The sequence below is a fragment of the Mobula hypostoma genome, chromosome Y (genome assembly GCF_963921235.1).
Source record: "Mobula hypostoma chromosome Y, sMobHyp1.1, whole genome shotgun sequence".
In the NCBI taxonomy this organism is placed as follows: Eukaryota; Metazoa; Chordata; class Chondrichthyes; order Myliobatiformes; family Myliobatidae; genus Mobula; species Mobula hypostoma.
Window position 1 is genome coordinate 1,791,721 of NC_086130.1, and position 23,774 is coordinate 1,815,494.

At 40.8% G+C, this 23,774-nt stretch overlaps 1 protein-coding gene across 1 annotated transcript in view; it reads right to left on the minus strand.

The window, feature by feature from the left end:
• LOC134341063 (vacuolar protein sorting-associated protein 26B-like) overlaps nucleotides 1-21,774 on the minus strand; it is a 96,891-nt gene extending 75,117 nt beyond the window's left edge. Inside the window, exon 1 of the mRNA XM_063038813.1 lies at nucleotides 21,552-21,774. Coding sequence (XP_062894883.1) covers nucleotides 21,552-21,774 — 223 coding nt within the window. The remainder of the gene's footprint in view (nucleotides 1-21,551) is intronic.
• Between the last annotated feature and the right edge of the window lie 2,000 nt (nucleotides 21,775-23,774).

Consider the following 23,774-nt stretch of genomic DNA (forward strand, 5'->3'; position numbering starts at 1 on the left):
CCCCCAGTGGTGGGCAGTTAATTTGGACTCCACTTACTTTGAATCCCCTCTGCCAGAGGCAGACCCTCATGTGACTCTGTGCTATGATCCTACTGGAGGCTCCACTGAGGAAAACCAGTATTATGCACCTCTCGAGGGACAGAAGTTCCCAATCACGGTGTCTGGAGAGGTTAAAGGAAGAGGGGGCAGTGCATTATTGCCTGAAGTTCCGGATTTCCTTTGGTGTCAGACAGGAGCGGTGGTTCCCCACACCACCGTTGGGCTTTGCCCTGGGTTCAAGCCAAAGAGCCTGGGTTCCTTGCTTACACCCTGACGAAACAAGCCTTCAGCACTGAGGGAGACTGGTGGGACTTGGCCATGGGCCAACTCCGATACTGGAAGGGGTCAAAGGTGAAGACAAGACATCTGGTAAGACACTCTTTTAATACTGACCGAACCCAAGAGGTTGTACCCCATCTCAGCAATTTCAGGCCATGAAGTCGGTCGCACCAACTAATTTCAATATGTAAATACCAAGGAGCACTTAATTCGAATTGCTCGTTGGAAAGGAATTACTGAGCATCAAAATCTTAAGTTTCGTCTGGTTGAAGAATATTGTCCTGAGGTTATATAAGAAAGATTGCGTTTTAAAACGGTGATGTTGGAATTATATCAGAGGAGTCTCTGACTGGCTTTGCCATATCCTGCTCGCCTAAGGGTTGTTCTGCTTGATAAATCCTTTAAATGGTTTAAATCTCTGGATGAAGCAATTTCATGAAGATCTAAGTTTCAGCTCAGATGTCTAATTTCTCGAAGATCAATGTTTAAGTTTGGATGTCTAATAAATTTACCGTTCCTATATGTTTGTATACATCTGGTTTATTGGTTAATAACCAGCTTATAGATTTGGACATTTTAACTTTGTAGAATTTTGCCCTTGAGTTGATTCTATTCGTACTTTGTTTTGACATACGGATATTTATTTTGTTTCTATGTTAAAGTTCCTTTCTTTTTCCTTTATTGTTTTACTTTTTATTTTTAATTGTTTGCTTTTGAAAATTATTAAGATTCTGATTTGGTGATTTTTCTTTTTCTTGAAATATTACTAAGATTGAATTCTGTTTCATTTTTAAGACCTTATATTTTAAAATGGTCTGCAAATGGCTGTTTTTTTTTCTAACGTGTTTGACATTCCTTTTGTAATGTTTTGACTTCGGGTGGTTTGTTTTCTATTTTTAAAATTTGGAGATTTGCCCTCAAGACAGATGGGGTAGGGAGGTTCTTACATAATTTTCTGACTGTCTATTGGCCAGGTTACAGGTCTGTGTGGGTGGGGAGCGGGGCTACTTTTAGATTAGTATTTTTCTTATGGGCTGAATTGAAACTAGAAAAATGTCTGTATTATTGTAACTTCAGGTTTCTCTTTATAAACTTTTTCCCCTCTTCCTGATTCACGAGTTTCCTATGCAATATGGTAAACCCTTTACATACTACATGGTTTATTTAAGGAAATTGGATAACATTATTAATTTTGCTCCATGGAATACAAATGGTTTTAATCATCCAAACGGAAGAAGATTTTTAAAGTTTTTCATAGACTAGATGCTCAGATTATCTTGGCGCAGGAGACTCATGTGAGGGAGTAGGATAGTCAGCTATTTTCAGGTTTTGGAAATAACAACAGTTCGACTGTAACTCATCGACTAAGGTGAAAGGTGTTTCTATTTTTATAGACTCCTCGATTTCATTTGTTCACTATGATACAATTTCAGAATACAATCAGTGATACGATCACTGGTTTACTTCACAATCAAAAAGTACTTCTCCCGAATTCTTTAAGCATTTATTCGTATCTCTTCCCAATTTAAATGAATATATGTTTATAATGGGCAGAGATTTTAATTGCTGTCTGAATCCTATGATGGACAGGTCTGCACCCGATCAGGTATTTCCAAACAAATCTGACATTTTTATTAATTCCTTTTTACTTTTCTCTGGAATTTTAGAAGTTTGGAATGAAAAAGTGCTCTCTTTCTTCTCTCATGTATATCATAATTACTCTAGAATCGATTACTTCTTTATTGATTCTCGATTAGTTTCATTTGTCACTGCCCGTGAATATGATGCAATTGTCATTTCCAATCATGCGCCTTTGAAATTATCAATTAAATTAACTGATGTAACCTTTAGTACTAGACAATGGCGGTTCAACTCTATTTTGCTTCAGGATTTAAATTTTGTCTATTTCATTAAAGAACAGATTGCCTTTTTCTTTTCAACTAACTCAACGGAAGAATTTTCCAGTGGGATATTATGGGATACCTTTAAAGTATATATCCGTGGGCAAATTATTTTATACTCTGCTGGATTGAAAAAATGAATTAATAATGAAATACGTACATTGGTTGATAAGATTAAAGAAATTGATAGAAAATATTCTATTGCTCCCAATTTGGAGCTTTATAAAGAGAGAGTTGAACTTCAGATGCAACATAGTTTGTTATTAACATCCCCGATTGAAAATCAATTGCTTAAAACCAAGAGTTAATTTTATATACATGCTGATAAATCGGGTAAATTATTGACTAACCAATTGAATGCTGCTTTGGCGAAACTTCAAGATTAATAAGGTTTGTAAACGGGATGGTATTTTAACAGTTGACCATGATGAAATTAATAAATCTTTTCTAGAATTTTACACCAATCAGAATTTCCTGATAATTCAACCATAATGCATGAATTTTTAAGGAATTTGGATATTCCAAAATTACCAGCTGATGAACGTTTAGCACTAGACACACCCATTACTGAACAGCAAATAAAGAAAGCAATTTTTTCGATGAATTCTGGTAAAGCACCTGGTCCAGATGGGTATACAGCTGTGTTTCAAAGATATTTTTCAGATTTACTTTCTCTCTGGTTATATAGAATTTTAAAGATGCCTTATTTGTAGGTAAATTACCACAATCCTTTTATGAAGCATCCATTTCTTTAATTCCTAAAAAAGATAAAGATCCCACTGAATGTGCATCATACGGACCTATATTTTTGTTGAATGTGGATTCTAAATTTCTTTCTAAAATATTAGCAATTAGATTGGAGAAGGTATTGCCACAAATTGTCTCCCAGGATCAGACAGGATTTATTAAAAATCATTATTCACATTTTAATGTTAGGAGGTTAATGAACATTGTTTACACTACTTCATCTAAGACTCCAGAATGTGTTATTTAGCTTGACGCTGAGAAGGCATTTGATAGACTTGAACAGGAATATTTATTTAATATACTTGAGAAATTTAATTTTAGCCCAAAATTTATATCTTGGATCCAACTGCTATATCATCACCATTGGCTTCTGTATTCACTAACAATCAGAGATCCCCTTTCTTTGGGCTTTTCCGAGGTACTAGGCAGGGCTGTCCTTTAACCCCTTTACTATTTGATATTGTCCTGGAGCCCTTGTCATTATTCGTGGGAATGGAACACATTAAATAACACTATATGCAGATGACCTGTTACTTTATATCTCTAACACAGAGAAATCCATCCCTGCAGTAATAACACTATTTGCTCAGTTTAGTAGTTTTTCTGGTTATAATTTGAATCTTATTAAGCGTGTGTTTTTCCCATTAAATATGCAAGTCTCAATTTATAGACAATCACCGTTTAGATTGGTTACTGACTATTTTACTTTTTTGGGTGTTAAGATTACTAAGAAGTATAAGGATTTATTTAAAGTTAATTTTTTACCCTTAATTGATCATGTTAAACAATTATTACCTAGGATGGTCCCCATTGTCCTTAGCAACACACATCAAACTTGCTGGCGAACGCAGCAGACCAGACAGCATCTCTAGGAAGAGGTACAGTCAACGGTTCAGGCCGAGACCCTTCGTCAGGACTTGGAAGTTACGGAGAATAATATGTTGGACCTGGAGGCTGGTGAGGTGGTAGGCAAGGACCAGGGGAACCCTATTGTTAGTGGGGTGACGGGCGGATGGAGTGAGAGCAGATGTGCGTGAAATGGGGGCGATGCGTTTAAGAGCAGAGTTGATAGTGGAGGAAGGGAAACCCCTTTCTTTAAAAAAGGAGGACATCTCCCTCGTCCTAGAATGAAAAGCCTCATCCTGAGAGCAGATGCGGCGGAGACGGAGGAATTGCGAGAAGGGGATGGCGTTTTTGCAAGAGACAGGGTGAGAAGAGGAATAGTCCAGATAGCTGTGAGAGTCAGTAGGCTTATAGTAGACAACAGGAATTCTGCAGATGCTGGAAATTCAAGCAACACACATCAGAGTTACTGGTGAACGCAGCAGGCCAGGCAAACAACAGGAATTCTGCAGATGCTGGAAATTCAAGCAACACACATCAAAGTTGCTGGTGAACGCAGCAGGCCAGACAAACAACAGGAATTCTGCAGATGCTGGAAATTCAAGCAACACACATCAAAGTTGCGGGTGAACGCAGCAGGCCAGAAAATTTAAGCAACACACATCAAAGTTGCTGGTGAACGCAGCAGTCCTGACGAAGGGTCTCGGCCTGAAACGTCGACTGCACCTCTTCCTAGAGATGCTGCCTGGCCTGCTGCGTTCACCAGCAACTTTGATGTGTGAGGCTTATAGTAGACATCAGTGGATAAGCTGTCTCCAGAGACAGAGACAGAAAGATCTAGAAAGGGGAGGGAGGGGTCGGAAATGGACCAGGTAAACTTGAGGGCAGGGTGAAAGTTGGGGGCAAAGTTAATAAAGTCAACGAGCTCTGCATGCATGCAGGAAGCAGCGCCAATGCAGTCGTCGATGTAGTGAAGGAAAAGTGGGGGACAGATACCAGAATAGGCACGGAACATAGATTGTTTCACAAAGCCAACAAAAAGGCAGGCATAGCTAGGACCCATACGGGTGCCCATAGTTACACCTTTAGTTTGGAGGAAGTGGGAGGAGCCAAAGGAGAAACTATTAAGAGTAAGGACTAATTCCGCTAGACGGAGCAGAGTGGTGGTAAAGGGGAACTGATTAGGTCTGGAATCCAAAAAGAAGCGTAGAGCTTTGAGACCTTCCTGATGGGGGATGGAAGTATATAGGGACTGGACATCCATGGTGAAAATAAAGCAGTGGCGGCCAGGGAACTTAAAATCATCGAAAAGTTTAAGAGCGTGAGAAGTGTCACCAACATAGGTAGGAAGGGATTCAACAAGGGGGGATAAAACCCTGTCGAGGTATGCAGAAACAAGTTCGGTGGGGCAGGAGCAAGCTGAGACAATAGGTCGGCCAGGACAGGCGGGTTTGTGGATCTTGGGTAGGAGGTAGAAACGGGAAGTGCGAGGTGTGGGAACCATAAGGTTGGTAACAGTGGATGAGAGATCCCCTGAGCGGATAAAGTTGGTGATGGTGTGGGAGACAATGGCCTGGTGCTCCTTGGTGGGGTCACGATCGAGGGGTAAATAAGAGGAGGTATCCGCGAGTTATCGCTGTGCCTCAGCAAGGTAGAGGTCAGTACGCCAGACCACAACAGCACCCCCCTTATCAGCGGATTTAATAGTAAGGTTAGGATTAAAGCAGAGGGAGTGGAGAGCAGAGTGTTCCAAAGGAGTGAGGTTGGAATGGGAACAAGATGCGGTGAAGTCGAGACGGTTGATGTCCCATCGGCAGTTAGCGATAAAGAGATCCAGAGCAGGCAGAAGACCAGATCGGGGTGTCCATGAAGAAGAGGAGGGTTGAAGACGGGAGAAGGGGTCATCGGTGGGGGTGGAAGAGTCCTTGCCGAAGAAGTAGGCTCGGAGACGGAGACGGCAGGAGAAGAGTTCCGCGTCATGGCGAACGCGGAACTCACTGAGGTGTGGGCGAAGGGGGACAAAGGTGAGGCCCTTACTGAGGACAGAGCGTTCTGTCTCCGACAGTTGAAGGTCGGAGGGGATGGTAAAGACCTGGCACGGATGAGAGCTGGGATCAGAGGGCGGAGGGGGGAGGCTGGAGGTGTCAGTGGAGAGGGGAGGGTTGGGGTGAGAGCAAGATGGAGCCTCTGAGGACGCAGGAGCTGACGATGGGGTCTGAGGGAGACGGGATTGCAGAGTATTGGTGAGGGAAGGGGAGACGGGAGTCACAATAGCAGCACATAAAGACCTGGCCTGGAGTTCAAGGCTGGATTCGCAGTTGGTGGTTGCGCAATCGCTTTGAAGGTGTCCATGGTCATTGCTGGAGTCCGGGTTTCGAATATGCCCTGAGGTGTTGGAGCCAGTGAGGTCAATGGCAGAGGCCGCAATCTGAAGTTCATGCCTGCTAGCGTCCAGGCCAGCAGGCTCTGGGGTCTGCAGATGCAGGATCTGGCGACCTTTGCCTAACATGACAAAGTCAAAAAAACAGCAATTGCAGACATGAATCCAACGGAGGATGAAATAACGGGTAGGACCATTACAGACGGCGAAGAAAGTGTTCCGAAGGTGTGGAAGGGTCTGGGATAGGGACACCAAATACCTCCTCATGGCGGAGAGAGTCGCCTTCAGAGCTTGACGGGAGAAGCGGCGAGAGGCAGAGTCAATAAAATGTGAGTACCTGGGATCCTCAGAAGGTCCAAATTGAGTGGCTCGGAAACGAATCCTAAAGCCAACTGGAGTAAGTTGGCGACGGAGGCACGTTCCAAGAAAGGATATATGGCTGTGATAGCGAGTCTGAGTCAAAATGTGGTGGAAAAGTTGAAGAGCCAAAGAAATTACAGATGGGGAGCAGTGAGAGATGGTTTCACTGAACTCCCGTCGAAGAGAGGATTTAAACTTCTTCAGTGTAGGCATCACCGGAAGAGGCCTCGCAGTAGTGAATTTAAAAATGCAAACACGAGGAATTCTGCAGATGCTGGAAATTCAAGCAACACACATCAAAGTTGCTGGTGAACGCAGCAGGCCGGGCAGCATCAGCCCATTGTCCTTATCCTTGATTGGTCGAATTAATGCTATTAAGATGATTATTTTACCTAAATTTCTGTATCTATTTCAGGCGGTATCAATTTTTATCCCTAAATCTTTTTTTGACATTATTGATTCTAAAATTTCTTCATATATATGGCAGAATAGAAATCCCATGTTAAGTAAGAAATATTTACAGAAATCAAAAAAGGAAGGCGGTTTGGCTTTGCTGAATCTTAGATTTTATTACTGGGCAATTAATATTCGATATTTAACATTTTAGACACAAGAGTTGAATTAAATTCAATGTCCACAATGGACGAACCTTGAGCGTGAGTCTGTACAGGGGTTTTCTCTGGCTTCTATTCTGGGAGCTGCGCTTCCCTTTGCACTTAATAAATTAAATAAACAAATGATAATTCTAATAATTAAACATACAATATGAAAATGGTTTCAATTTCATAAATTGTTTGGACTGAATAAATTTACCCTGTCAAGTTCTATTATATCTAACTTTTTCTTTCAACCATCTAGAATTGATCAAGGTTTTCTTTCATGGAAAACAAAGGGAATAACATGTTTTCGTGATTTATTCATGAATGATTATTTTATGTCTTTTGAACAGTTTTCTAATGAATATAATTTGCCTAGATCACACTTTTTCAGATATTTACAGATTAGAAACTTTCTGAATGTTATTTTACCTACCTTTCCAATATTCCTCCAAATTGGTTACAGAAAGAAATTTTATGTTTAAATCCCTAAATAAGAGTTTAATATCATTTATTTATGATTTAATTATGAATATACTCTTAGGTACTTCCAATAAAATAAAGACTAAGTGGGAAAGAGAACTTCAGATACCTTTACCTACACAGAAATGGGAAAAAATTATTTGACCAGTTAATACTACTTCAATGTGTGCCAGACATGCTTTGGTACAATTTAAGGTGGTTCATAGGTCTCATATGTCCAAGGATAAGTTAGCCTGTTTTTACTGCCATAGAAATCTTGTCTATGATAGATGTAATTCCAAGGTAGCTCCCTTGACATAGATGTTCTGGTCTTGTACTCTTCTAGAAAAACATTGGAAAGATATTTTTGATATTATTTCAGTAGTTCTGCGTATTGATCTACAACCTCATCCTATTACTGCAATTTTTGGACTACCAGTGATACACTCTAATCATCTATCCTCGTCAACTTGTCGTCTAATTGCATTTGTTACATTAATAGCCAGAAGATCCATTTTACTTAAATGGAAAGATTCCAACCTCCCTACTACATTTCAATGGTTTTCCCAAATGATAGCATGCCTAAATTTGGAAAAAATTAAGAGCGGTACCATGGATCCTTCAGTTAAATTTGAAGAGACTTGGAGGCCACTTATTCAATATTTTCATATGATGTAAGTTGACCCTTTCTTAATCCTTTGAAGTAATTTTTTGTTGCATGTATAGAGGAACGGATTTTACAACAAAAAAATAATTTTAGCCGATATAATATGACAGCCCAATCTTCGTTTTTTTTTTCAGTTTAGTTTTTTTTAGCTTAGAGGTTTTTTTCCTCTTTCTAAAATATCTTTTTCAAGGCTAGTTACTATAAGATTGGGAGGCTAAACTGTATTTGTTACTTGGAGTCTGTGCTTGTACATGTTAACTGTTATTAATGTAATCCCGATCTCTTTGTATCATTACTATTATTGTTATGTTTATTAATTTTGAAATTTAATAAAAAGATTGAAAAAGAAAAAAGTTGTTTCATGATAGAGAGAGAGATTTATGTGTTTTAAGTGGTATTTTACATAAGAAATTGGGGGACGAAGTGTGGCCATGGAGAGGCACTTGGATATGACAAACTGTAAAAATGGTCTGGAAAAAGAGTTGTGGAAACAAATGGAAAGCCTTGATCAAGGAATAAAGCCAAAGGCCAAAAGCGACAAATGCAGAGACAAATAGGGAATGAAATACAGGATCCCAGGAGCATGTCTGGCTTACCGACCCTGTTTGATGAGAGTGATCACGATAAAGATTGGCTAGTAATAAAACCTGGGTACCTGAAAATCCTCCAGGGTTCTCTGACACCGTGGGAGGAAGGGTGAAACAAAGGGAGAGGGGGAAGGACAGATCTCCAATATCTAACCATCCCACGGGGTGATACTGAAGAATGGATAAGCTCAGTCCCTGAGAGAAGTCCCCCCGTAACTCAGAGGTAGTATATATCCTGGTAACTACAGCTTCTAATATTACCCTACATCAGCCTGTAAATGTGCTGGCTTCCCACTCGGTGGTGGAGCTTTTGACCTCTCGACAGACACAGCACCACACTCAGGCACGACAAAATCGCTATGAGACAGCCTCACTGAGCAACCTGCAGCTGACGTTTTCTCTCTGCTCCACTTTAAACCCGGCCACTTCCCTAACATCGCCATCCAGGTTACAAACGATTCTGAACACGACTGTGTACAACGAAATCAACTCCTCACTACAGCCCATGAGGACCTCACAGACTAACCCTTACCGAACCTGACATAACTAATGGTAGTTCTTTCATGGGCCCTCAAGGCCAGAGATGTTCCAGCTATGCTGTGGTCACAGATGACATGGTGCTCAGCCTGGACCGTGTTTTAACTGTGGCCAACCAGGACACTGGAAGGCAAGGTGCCCTGGGGTCAGCAGAGACGCCCAGTTTCAAACCGGACCATCTTCCCATTCTCCATGAACAATCCTTTTGCTAAATGACCCTCGAAAATGTTGCCCATTGTAAGTAGTAACCCGCAAGAGGAACCCAACAATAATTCTTCAGCTAGCTGGAATTCAGCTTCCATTTATGATTGATAAGGGGACAACCACTTCCACCCTCGATCATGTCAGAACATGGATTCCGGTTTTCCGGGGCCACCATTCCCCCCCTAGGGTTCAAGGGGTCTGAACGAACATACCAACGGACGCAACCCCTATGGGTGGAGTTTCAGGGAAGACAGTATATATCCTGGTAACTGCAGCTTCTAATATTACCCTACATCAGCCTGTAAATGTGCTGGCTTCCCACTTGGTGGTGGAGCTTTTGACCTCTCGACAGACACAGCACCACACTCAGGCACGACAAAATCGCTATGAGACAGCCTCACTGAGCAACCTGCAGCTGACGTTTTCTCTCTGCTCCACTTTAAACCCGGCCACTTCCCTAACATCGCCATCCAGGTTACAAATGATTCTGAACACGACTGTGTACAACGAAATCAACTCCTCACTACAGCCCATGAGGACCTCACAGACTAACCCTTACCGAACCTGACATAACTAATGGTAGTTCTTTCATGGGCCCTCAAGGCCAGAGATGTTCCAGCTATGCTGTGGTCACAGATGACATGGTGCTCGAGCAGGCAGCCTTTCAACCAGCTGTGACAGCACAAAAAGCTGAGTTATTTGCCCTCACTCATGCCTGCATCCTCACCACCAACAAACATGCAACACCTACACTGATGCTCGATACGCCTTCGGGGTAGCTCATGACTACGGAATGCTTTGGGAATGCCGGGGTTTCCTCACCTCCTCAGGACATCCTATTAGCAATGCTACGTTTGTACAGAATATCCTCACTGCCTTGCAGCTTCCAAAAACATTGGCCATTATCAAATGCTCCGCTCATGTCCACCAGACTGATAAAACCTCCACCAGTAACGCCATGGCTGATGAGACTGACAAAGCCACAGCCCAGAGACTCGAAATTATAGTCCCACCGGGGCCCCACCAAAACCCCCTGCGCCTCTCAGACAGCACGGGTATGCCAGACATGCAAGCCATACGTAGGTTTCAGGGGACGCCCCTGAGGAGGAACACAGACTGTGGTCACAGATGGGCTGTAAGGAGGGTCCTGTGACGGGCCTCTGGTTCACCCCTGCAGGACAGGTCTGCATCCCTACCCAATCTCTACCAATCCTCCTTGATTATACTTATACTTGTACTCACCTCGGAAATGAGGGAGGGGTAAACAGTTTGCTGCAAACATAGTGGCTTCGGAAATTGCAGCAAGTGGCAGCAAAGAGGACAAAAGCATGTTTAATATGCTGTAAGAACGACGTGGGAAAGGGGACACCCTGTGTGTTGGGCATCACTCTCCTACCTGGAGGCCCCTTTTCATGTTTACAGATTGATTTTATTGAACTACCTAGAGTACAAATATTGCTTAGTCATCATAGATGTGTTTAGTAGATGGATCGAAACAGTACCTACCACAAATAACACAGCCCAGACAGCAGCTAAAATTCTGTTGTGAGAAGTCATCCCCTGGTATGAGCTACCAAAAATGTTGAGCTCGGATAACGGTCCCCACTTTGTAGCAAACTTATATGAGGAAATCTGTAATGCCTTACCCATTAAACAACAATCCCATCGCTCTCACCATCCCCAAGCTGCAGGTATAGTGGAAAGGGCAGGTGGTATGTTAAAAACTAAATTGGCAAAACCTACAGAGGAAATGGGGCTTAAATGGTTAAAGGTATTGCTCTGAGCATTATTCAATTTGAGGGCCACCGCCCTGAGGGAAAAAAACAGGATTGTCACCAGCTGAAATCATCTTTGGAAAGCCCCCAAGGACTCCAAGATGTTCCACACAACCTCTCACTCCTGATACAAATAGGCTACCTGCAAAAATGGACATGCGCACATTGGGGGAGGAAATGGGGAAGTACCTTGGTTAACTAACCTCTGAGCCTTACATTTACAGGTGCGTCAGGCATACAAGGACGAAGGCGACACGACAAGAGAAGGCGACTACCCCAACATTGAACCTGAGGCCTACATACTAACTAAGAACTGGAGCTGTGGCAAACTAGGACAACAGAGGAAGGGACCATTCCAAGTACTGCTCACCACACCCATAGCAGTCAAGCTGGAAGGACAACACGGTGGACACATTCTACTGACTATAAAAATTTACGGAATAAGGAGTCTGTTACAGACTTCACCATGTACTGGGCCGTTGTCTTCTGCCTTCTATTTGTGGGCTTCCAGTCAACTACAGTCATACATAAGGGCGGGAGCAATGTACCGAAGATGGGACAGCTCCCCACAGGTTAGAACCATCTTTTCCCCAAGGCCCACACAGGCAGTAGTTCCCCAAGTGCCGTGGCCAAAACATCCCCTACTGTCTGATTTTGCCCAGAATACTTTCCTGTCCTTTTGTCACAACTATGCCCAACACCAAGAAGCAGGGGAATGTTGGATATATGTGCAAGTACCCCCGCATGGAAAGACTATGGTACAGTTGTCAGTGATCCCCCTCAATTCCAGTGAGGAACTCTCTGCTTGGGGATTCTCTAATAACACCCGGGGTAGTGAAGTCCAGAATTACAAGAGGACCCTGAGCGATTGTAAATGTCAGTATTTTGAAGGGTGGTATCTCAGGTCCCTGTTGAATATGTCCTCCTCTCCTGAAGCCTCTTGGCAACACCTACGTGTGCCCTGTGCCCAGGTGGCAAATACAACTTGTTACTGTAATCACCAGGGGAAACTTCTCCTGGCGAACAGGACTTGTAGCATCTATAATTATAATGTTAATGGTGGGCTTTTTCCTGGGTCCTTTGAATAGCCCCTATTGGGTTTGTGGGGGTGAAGCCTACTTGTGGCTACCCGGGGAAGTGACGAACAAGTGGGACCTGCAGCCATCCCAGAAGAAATGGAGCAGGTGCTGTTTTCTAGTTTACCTAGTCCCCAACCTAAGGGTAGTGCCTGAGCTGTGGGATCACCCCCACTGGCAGAGGCAGAAACGGGGAATCACAGAGTCAGAGAGATTCTGGATGATTGCCTTCCTATCCTATGGCACGGCTAGGAACTCCTGAGAAATCATTAAGCTGGCAGCTGCCCTGGAGGAATTGTCAAATTAAACTGCCAGCGCTCTGGTAGACACCCAGACTCAGGTGGCTGAGGTGACCAAGGAAATGTTAGCCATCCGACAAACAGTCCTACAGAATCGTATGGCTTTATATTTTATCCTAGCTGAGAAAGGGGGAACCTGTACTATCACTGGTACAGAATGCCGCACCTATATCCCTGATGAGTCTATTAACATTACATCCCTCTCCGAGCACATTGCCAAGTAGATTGACAGCATCAAGAGAGTAGGGCAGAGTTTACACAGGGGTTTACCGAGGGGTCTAAATGGTGGTCGTTCAAAGCCTTGTTCAGTAACATGTGGGGCATGATATTGAATTATGGCCTAATAGTTGTACTTATCATTGTTATAATTACTCTTGTACACTGCTTTTACCCCCTGATCACTCAATGCTGTACTCGGTTGCTTTCTCTGTAAAAATTACTGCTTTGTTGATCATGTAATCATCAAAAGGAGGGAATGATAAAGTACGTAAAAGGGTTAACAGTTGGTTAAACATAGCAGCCTGTTTTTCTGCAAGAAACCGCTGACAATCAACAGCTGTGTTAATCCTGCTATTCAATGTTGAACAATATTTCTTCTTGCAGTTAAGACAGTCAGTGCTTCAAGGTCCTTGTCTCTTGTATAAGGGATAAGACCAGCTCTAGCCTGTCCTGTATATGTGAGCCACTATTATCAATTCTGTAATTTGCTTCTCTGTACTGTCATACAGATAGACAAACCAGTCCCAGCCTGTCCTGTGTGGGGGTATCTGAGCAACTATATCTATTCAGCAAGAGGGACTGCCAGTTAGTTGGTGGACCAAACAGGAACAGTCACAAACTGTTCCTGTTTGAGTGGCTAATGGAAGTGCCCCAGAGGCTTGAATAAAAGGTTTATACTTATATGGTATCTTAATGAGTTTATCCGGATTCCACTTCTACAGGAGAAAGAAAAAGGGGAAGAAGCACCGGAGGGAGACGAGGGGAATTCTTGTCAGATATCATTGTCCATTTTATCACTTAATCCTACACTGATCAACTTCAAACAGTTCATATATATTTTTGATGTTGCTTTTGATTTTGCAAGATTCCATATAGTCCATACCCACATTACCACCCACTTCTGCTTTAATTTACACAGCTGAGAAGGCCAGGCAGTACTTATGGACAGAAATAACGATTGCAATTTCAGGCCAAGACCCTCAAATGAGAATCCAGTATTTTGAGTCAGTGTTACCTGACCTGCTTAATTCCTCCAGAATTTTAAATATGTTACTCTGGAATTCCAGCATCACCAGAATCTCTTCTGTTTTCCAAAGCCTCCCTTTTACTGGATCCAAACTTAGGTTCCAGGTCATCCAAAGTTCTGTTGCTTATATCCTTAAGATCATAAGACTGTACAACACAGGAGCAGAATTAGACCATTTGGCCCATTGAGTCTGCTTCACCATTCAATCATGGCTGATCCTTTTCTCCCCTCCTCAAACCTATTCCACAGCTACCTGTAGTAACAAATTTTACAAATTCACCACTTCCTGGCTTAAAAAATTCTCGAGACTTCCGGTAGCGCTCATGGAGTGAAGTCGCGTTCTTGACTCGCTCCATTACCTCTGAGTTTTTTCTCTCTATGGTCAGCTATACTTTAATTAACTATTAAGGCATCAATTTTTACAATACTTTGAATTAAACTGAATTCTCTGACAATTGGATGATACTGAGATCGGCTATGTCTAAGAACGGGAAAGACGGCAAGGATGGTAAACCTCCGGTTAAACTGAAAGCTACGGATCTCCCCCCGACTTAATCACCGGTGACTTTGAAAGCGATATCGGAGTTAATTCAGAGGGAAATTTCAACCTCTGTTAGGGAGATGATTCGTACGGAAATTGCAGGCTCTGTTAAAGACCTGATTCATACGGAAATCTCAACTAATCTCCAGAAAATTGCCGATTCAATGGATAAGATGCAAACATTTATTGCGGAACATCAGTCGGCTATATCTGATCTTCAAAAATCCGCGCAACAAAGTGAGCTTAAGATGGGGAAAATCGAAGAAACAATTAATGTAATGAAGAAGAAACTTGACTTTTTGACTTTTAAAAACTCTGACTTGGAATCTAGAATGCGACGGCAGAATTTACGAATGATTGGCATCAGGGAAGCCGCTGAAGGTAACAACCCCATGAAATATTTCTCCCAACTTTTAAAAGATGCATTCCCTACTGTATTTCCTGACCAACCACCGCTACTGGATCGTGTTCACAGAATCCCATCATACTCGTCTAGGTCAGATAGACCTAGGCATGTTATCTTACGTTTTCATTACTTTCAAGACAAGGAGAGACTGTTTCGATTCGCTCGATCTAAAGGTTTCATTGATTTTTCGGATCTTAAGTTCCGATTCGTGGAAGATTTCAGTAAACCAATCTGGGACCAACGGGTCCGTTACAGATCCGTGATGTCGGAATTCTATAAGATGGATTTAAGACCAGCGCTGCTGTACCCTGCACGTCTAAGGATTCGCATGTTAGATGGAGCCCTTCGTTTTTTTGATTCTCCATCGGATGCCCAGAGTTATCTGGATCAACTTTCATCCTCAACATCTTAATTGCCTTTTTTTAATTTTCTCCGTTGATCGGAGGCTGTGAATTGGTTGGTTTTAACTTTTCTGTGCCCTATTTGGGCAGAAAAGTTTACTTTCGATTTCTTAATATGGCTGCTAAACTTTCTTTTTAACTGCGTCATTTCTTTCTTTTCCCAGGGGATTCTGGGTGGTTACTTCCCTTTTGTCATCTTACGTATTTCCTGTGCGGCCTTAAATTTTGTAGTTTTTTTTTAAATTTTATTCTGTTTTGCTTTTTATAATCATTTTATGTTAATAATCCTATTTTTTTTGTTGCTGTGTCTATTCATGAGTTTGAGGTTTATTGTGGTTTTTTTTTAATATATACTTTCCGGCTTTTGTTCTGTTCTGTGTGTATTTTAATTGAACTAACTTTTTTTTACTTATTTTTTTACTGTTTTACAATTAGCTGATCCTTTTCATATTTATACCTTTTTTTTAGGGAGCGTATACCGGAAGTCATGGGGGTAGTTTTAGCGCTTGCTTCTTTCTGGCGGGTCTGCTTTAGATTTCGCCTTGGGGTCTTGGGGTGGGGGGTGGTGGGAGGGGCTTCACGTTTTAGTTTGTTTCTCTTTGGGCTATATACATTATTGAAGTATTGGTTGCGTCCTTTTCCCCGGTATCTTTTGTATGTTCTGTTTCCTCTCCGGGTTTGTGGGTCGCGCCTATTGTCAATCCTCCTTGTTGTGGGTTGACTTTAGGATTTATGGAGTCTATTATTAATTTTGTCTCCTGGAATACTAATGGTCTTAATCATCCTATTAAAAGGAAAAAAGTTTTTAAAGTGTTCCGGAGACTTAAAGCACAAATTTTATTTTTACAAGAGACCCATGTACGGAGGGGGGACAGACTACGTTTTTTCAAATTCTGGAAGGGACAACAATTTCATTCGAACTCCAATGCTAAGATTCGAGGCGTCACTATTTTTATAGACTCCTCAGTTACTTTTATACAACAGGATATTATCTCTGATCCGAATGGTAGATTTTTATTGGTTAGTGGTTTACTATTTAATAAAAAAGTAGTTTTGGTTAATGTTTATGCTCCTAATATGGATTGTCCGGAATTTTATAAATCATTGTTTGATCAGTTTCCGAATTTGAACGAGTTTTCATTGATTTGGGGCGGAGATCTTAATACCTGTTTATCTCTAGCTTTGGACCGTTCGGCTCCTTTACGGACTTTACCTAATAAATCTGCAAATTTGATTAATTTTTTCCTTTCTGATTCTGGGTCGACGGACATTTGGCGTTTTCTGCATCCTCAGGAAAAAGATTTTTCCTTCTTTTCACATGTTCATCATTCCTATTCAAGAATTGATTCATTGATTCTCGTCTCATTCCTTCAGTGATTAAATGTGATTATGATTCTATAACCATTTCAGATCATGCTCCACTTAAGCTTTCTATTAAAATTATGGCCAATATACCAAACAATAGACAATGGCGTTTTAATTCGCTGTTGCTTCAGGACTCGGACTTTGTTAATTTTATGAATGAACAGATTGAGCTTTTTTTTACAATTAACCATACAGAAGATATTTCGGTTAACACTCTTTGGGACACTTTTAAAGCCTATATTCGGGGTCAGATTATTTCGTATTCCGTTGCTTTGAGGAAGAAACAGAAGCAGGAGGAGATGGCAATTGTGGACAAGATTAAAGAAATTGATAAGAAATATGTTATGGCTCCTTCTGAGGAGCTATACAAACAAAGAACTGAACTTCAAATGGAACACAGTTTACTACTCTCGTCCTCGATTGTAAACCAATTAAAGAAAACAAGAAGTGATTTTTATGTTCACAGTGATAAAATTGGCAAGCTGCTGGCTAATCAATTGAAATCTAATTATGTTAAATCTCAAATCAATCAGATTTATAACCAAAATGATCGATTGATATTGGATCATGTGGGGATTAATCAAACCTTTTGTGATTTTTATTCTTCTTTATATCAATCAGAGTCTCCTCGAGATTCTAAATATATGAATGATTTTTTAGATAAGTTAGACTTCCCTCAGATTTCACAGGATATGTCTTCTTTATTAGATACTTCCATTACAATGGATGAGATTAAGAATGTTATTTTTTCTATGAATCTGGGGAAAGCTCCTGGCCCTGATGGGTTTACCGTTGAATTTTATAAATGTTTTGTTCTTTATTGATTCCTTGGCTCTATAAGGTTTTTGAGGCTTCTTTGAAACTTGGTAAACTTCCGGAATCTTTTAATAGAGCATCAATTTCTTTAATACTAAAGAAGGATAAAGACCCTGCTCAATGTGCATCTTATAGACCAATATCTTTATTAAATGTTGATTCTAAAGTTTTTTCTAAGTTATTAGCAAATAGACTAGAAAAAGTACTTCCTTCTATTATTTCGGAAGACCAAACGGGTTTTATTAAAGGTCGTTACTCTTTTTATAATATTCGTACATTGTTAAATATCGTTTATACTCCCTCACAAAATGTTCCTGAGTGTGTTATTTCTTTAGATGCCGAGAAAGCTTTTGATAGAGTAGAATGGCCTTATTTATTTAAGGTGCTTGAAATGTTTAATTTTAGCTTGAAATTTATATCCTGGATTAAACTGTTATATTACTCCCCTGTAGCCTCGGTTCGTACTAACTCCTTAAACTCACCTTCTTTTCCTCTCTTTCGTGGTACTCGACAAGGCTGTCCTCTTAGTCCCCTATTATTTGATATTGCATTAGAACCTCTTGCAATTGCTATTCGAGAATCTTCAAATATTACTGGGATAACTCGGGGATTAAAGTCCCATAAATTATCACTCTATGCTGATGATTTACTTTTATATATTTCTAATCCTGAGAGATCCATTCCTGCTGTTTTAGAGTTATTAGCACAATTTGGTCTTTTCTCAGGTTATAAATTAAATCTTAGTAAGAGTGAACTTTTTCCGATTAATAAACATCTTCCCTTATATTATAAATTTCCATTTAAATTGATTAATAATTACTTTTCATATCTTGGGATTAAAATTACTTGTAAACATAAAGATTTATTTAAGACTAACTTTTTACCATTAATAGACCATATTACTCAACTTTCATCTAAATGGTTTCCCTTATATTTAACTTTGATTGGTCGTATTAATGCAGTTAAGATGTTTTTTTTGCCAAAATTTTTATATGTGTTTCAGGCATTACCAATTTTCGTTCCTAAATCTTTTTTTGATAAAGTTGACTCTAAAATTTCTTCATTTATTTGGCAGAATAAGAATCCGAGACTGGGTAAAATACATTTACAGAAAGCTAAGAGAGATGGAGGTTTAGCATTACCTAACTTTAGATTTTATTATTGGGCTATTAATATTCGACATATGAAATTTTGGTTACTTGACCGGGACATAGTATCTATTCCTAAATGGGTAGCATTGGAATTACAATCTGTTCAGGGTTATACACTTGGTTCTATTTTAGGTTCCTCTCTTCCTTTTGATTCGAAACGCCTTAAGCAGGTCTCTAACCCGATAGTTAAATATGCTTTGCGCATTTGGTTTCAATTCAGAAAATTTTTTGATCTTAATCAATTCGGGTTAGCGATTCCTATTTTAGGTAACATATTTTTTCCTCCCTCTTTTACGGATCGCGCTTTTCAAACTTGGAAGACTAAGGGTATTTTACGGTTTTTGGATTTATTTTTAGATGGTTCCCTTATGTCTTTTGAACAATTATCTAATAAATATAACTTATCAAGAATACATTTTTTTAGATATTTACAAGTTAGAAATTTCCTAAGTACTATACTTTCTTCCTTTCCAATGCTTCCTCCTATATATATTTTAGATTCGATAATTAACCTTAATCCATGTCAGAAAGGTGCATCGGCTATGATTTATAATATTATTATGAAACTTAGGAAAGCTCCATTTGATAAGATTAGGGTAGATTGGGAACAGGAATTGGGGCTTACCATTTCTGTGGATGATTGGGGGCAGATTTTACAATTAGTTAATACTTCCTCTATTTGTGTTAAACATTCCCTAATTCAATTTAAAGTGGTTCATAGAGCACATATGTCCAAAGATAAGTTAGCGCGTTTTTACTCGCATATTAATCCTTTCTGTGATAGATGTTCGGGGCAGATAGCCTCTTTAACTCATATGTTTTGGTCTTGCCCTACTTTGGAAACTTTTTGGAGAGATATTTTCAATATTATTTCTAAGGTATTAAATATAGATATCTCTCCTCACCCTATTACTGCTATCTTTGGACTACCTAAAATTTCTAGTAATCTTTCCCCTTCAGCCCGTAGAATGATTGCATTTCTTACTTTAATGGCGAAAAGATGCATTTTACAACATTGGAAAGAGCTTAATGCTCCAACTACCTTTTTTTGGTTTTCTCAGACGATTTTATGTTTGAATCTGGAGAAAATTAGAAGTAACCTTTATGATTCTTCATTTAAATTTGAACAGATTTGGGGACCTTTTATTCGATATTTTCATTTAATGTAATATTTACCCTTCTTGTTTTTTCTTCACTGTTTTAATGGAGGTCGGGATTGAGGACGTGATTTTAAGTTTAACTCTGTTTGGTTTCAAGTTAGCCCATTGCTTTGCTTTGCTTTTAGTTAGTTGCACGGTGGGTTTTTTTTGGGGGGTTTTTTTTTCTTTTTTTTCCATTGATATATATAAAATCTAGTATACTATTATGTTATCTTGGTTTCTTATGCTTAAATTACATTGTTTGTAGTATTTTCTTTTTGGTATTGTTATCTTTTGGAATTTTATTATACTTTAACATTGTATTAATGTTTATATGGCTTACCTTTTTTGTATACTTACTCAATAAAAAGATTTAAAAAGAAAGAAAGAAAGAAAAAATTCTCCACAGCTGTTTTAAATAGACACCCATCTATCGTGAAGCTGTGCTCTTTTGCCTGAGACTCCTCCACCACTGGAAACATCCTTTCCACACCTACCCCTTCTAGGCCTTTCAACATCTGAAAGGTTTCAATGAGATTCCCCCACACATTCTTCTGAATTCCAGCGAGTACAGACCCAGAGCCATCAAACATTCCTCATATGATAACCCCTTCATTCCTGGAATAATTCTGGACCCATCACAATAAATCAAAGGAACACACTTAAAATGCTGGAGGAACTCAGCAGACTAGGCAGCATCCATGGAAAAGAGTACGGTTGACGTTTTGGGCCCAGACCCCCTCAGCTGCACTGGAGAAAAAAGACGATGAGTAGATTTAAAAAGTGCGGTGCGGGGAGGAGGGGAGAGAGAAACTCAAGGTGATCTCATGGTGAAGGTAGAGGAGGCTATGGATTGATATGGAACTAAAATGGGTAGTCAACCATTTTAATTCCACTTCCCATTCCGATATGTCCATCGACAACAATCTCCTCCACTGTCATAGTGAGGCAACGCTTAGGTTGGACGAGTAAAATCTCATCAGGGTAGCTTGCAACCTGATGGTATGAACATCGACATAAAAGAGAAAGTCTGCAGATGGTGGAAATCCAAGCAACGTGCTCAAAATGCTTAAGAAACAAAACTACTGCCGACGTTCAGGCCAAGACCCTTATACAGACTGTTTTGGCATAAACGTCAAAATCTCTAACTTTTGGTGATTGCCCCCACCCCACCCCTCACCACCTTTCATCCCCTTGTCACTCTCTCACCTTATCGCCTTACCCGCCCATCGCCTCCTTCTGGTGTCCTTCACCGCCACCCCCCCCCCCCAACTTTTCCATGGCCTTCTGTCTCTTTCATCCAACTTCCCAGCTCTATACTTCATCCCTCCCCCTCCAGGTTTCACCTAATGCCTGGTGTTTTTCTCTCCCCTCCCCCATCTTTCAAATCTACTCAGCATTTTTTTTCCAGTGTTGATGAAGGATCTGGGCCCAAAACGTTGACTGTACTCTTTTCCATAGATGCCGCCTAGCCTGCTGAGTTCCTTCACTATTCTGTGTGTGTTGACACATTCTCATTTGAGGGTCTTTGGCTAAAGGCATCTTACTGTACCCGGTAGATGATAATAATAAACCTATTCCAAAACTGTTCGACTCGGCCCAGTATGCTTAATAAGCTCTGTTAGCTTGTACTATCACCCTCTTAAAAAATGTACTAGACAGCTCAAAACTTCTAGACAGAATTGTATTGCGTCACGTTTAATATGCTGCTGCCAGAAATCAATGTTTTCCTACCTATCTGCCCGATGAACTCCACTTTAATTCCTTGATGCTCGAACTTTTTGCCAGGATTCCTCAGGGTGACGTTCACCTTTCCGGACACCGTCTCTCCATCGTAGAACAACAAATACTTATCCTTCTTTCCGTCTTCCGTTTTATGTTCCACTTTTTTGCGGGTCTCGGCATCGTTTAACAGCACGTCAATTTCCGCGCTCTGCCCAAAACTAAAGAAGCTCATGATGTTCGCACAGGTCCGGGCACCTGACGACGCGGAAAACCTTCAGCCCAAATAAGCGAAGAGTGTAGGAGACAGCTCACGATCTGGATTGCTCTGTGAACGGCCGTAACGGGTTGAGACTTGGGCCGGACGAACCTGAAGAACGTTGCTAAGCTGTTCGAAACCGGCCTGTTCTTTACGCCCTACCAGAACCCTTCCCCAGCAACAGCCACTGCTCCCCAAACTGCGCATGCGCTCAATCCTACTCGCGCGTGCGCTCATTCACGTCCCACTCAGCCGGCGTATGTGCTACTGTCCCGCCCAGAACACAGGTTTTATCCTGCACCCACCATCTTTCGGTGCTCAGGCGCTGGCCGAACCTTCGTGTCTATATAGAGGGAATTCTCCTGTTATTTTTCCCGAAAACAATTATTGACGTTCTCGAGAAATCGTGATGAAACGCAAAAGGTGCGGCAGGCCTTCATTGCTAGAGGGATTGAATTCGAGAGCAGGGAGGTCATGCTGCAACTATACAGAGTACTGGTGAGGCCGCACTTGGGAGTACTGTGTGCAGTTCTGGTCTCCATACTTGAGGAAGGTTATACTGGTTTTGGAAGCAGTGCAGAGGATGTTCACCAGGTTGATTCCAGGGATGAAAGGGTTAACCTATGAGGAGAGATTGAGTCGCCTGGGACTATACTGTCTGGGATTCAGAAGAATGAGAGGGGATCTATAGAAACATTAAAAATTTTGAAAGGGATCGATAAGATAGAAGTAGGAAAGTTGTTTCCATTGGTAGGTGAGACTAGAACTAGGGGGCATTGCCTCAAGATTCAGGGGAGAAGATTTAGGATGGAGATGAGGAACTGCTTTTCCCCAGAGAGTGGTGAATCTGTGGAATTCTCTGCCCAGGGAAGCAGTGGAGGCTGCCTCAGGAAATATATTTAAGACAAGTTTGGATAAATTTTTGCAGTGTAAGGGAATTTAAGGTTATGGGAAAAGGCAGGTAGGATGATCTTACTGAATAGCAGAGCAGGCTCAATGGGCCGGATGGCCAACTCCTGCTCCTATTTCTTATCTTCTTGTGTTGTGTTAACAAAAGTCCAGTATTTAATACTGTCTTACAAATAAATAGAAAGATGATGATGAAATTGGAAAGCATGCATTTTTCCATCATGCGTGGCTGTTACTTCTCATATCAGTCCATGTTCTGATGGGAACTATGGCTTGAGTTGTGTTGCAGTCACTAAAGGCTTTTTGATTGTGGCAGATTATCCATGGTAACCAGGGGAAGGAATACGTGAGGGGATGGGGAAGGGAGTGGGGGGAAGATGGTGTAATGAAATTAATGACAGTCGGGAGATGGATTTTGGGAAGCGAGAGTTTCAAATACCTCTCCAGGGACCAGCAGAGAAGTGCCATCACAAAGAAGGTATTATAGTACATCTGTTTTCTTGGAAGTTTGTGTAGATTAAACTTGTCACCAAAAACATTGACACTTTTCCATACATGTTCTCTGCAGAATATCCTAACTGATTACATCAAGATGTGGAATGTGTCATGTACCCCATGACGGGTTAAAGAACCAGCAGAGATGGAAAACACTTTGGAGTCCAATATTGCTATTAACTAATGATATTTATTAGTAACTATGCAATACAGTAATATAAATTCAGATAAATCAAACAGGTTAGCAATGATTTTATATTTATATATATATATATGTGTGTGTGTGTGTGTGTGTGTGTATATATATATATATATATAGATATAGATATATGTAGATATATATATGTATATACACACTTCACGTCTAGGGATGAATAGTCTTACGATGATGAGTAAAGTTCAGTTCGTGGTATTGAGTTAAGTAGTGATGGAGAGAGTGAGGGGGAGAGATTCGAGCCTTCAGGTGAGCTGACACCATCAATCTTCCTGTTGTCCTCCGAAATCCTTTAGAAGTCAATGACTGTGACCACAACAAAGGGTACTGTTCTTCTGTGGTGGAATTATCAACTCAG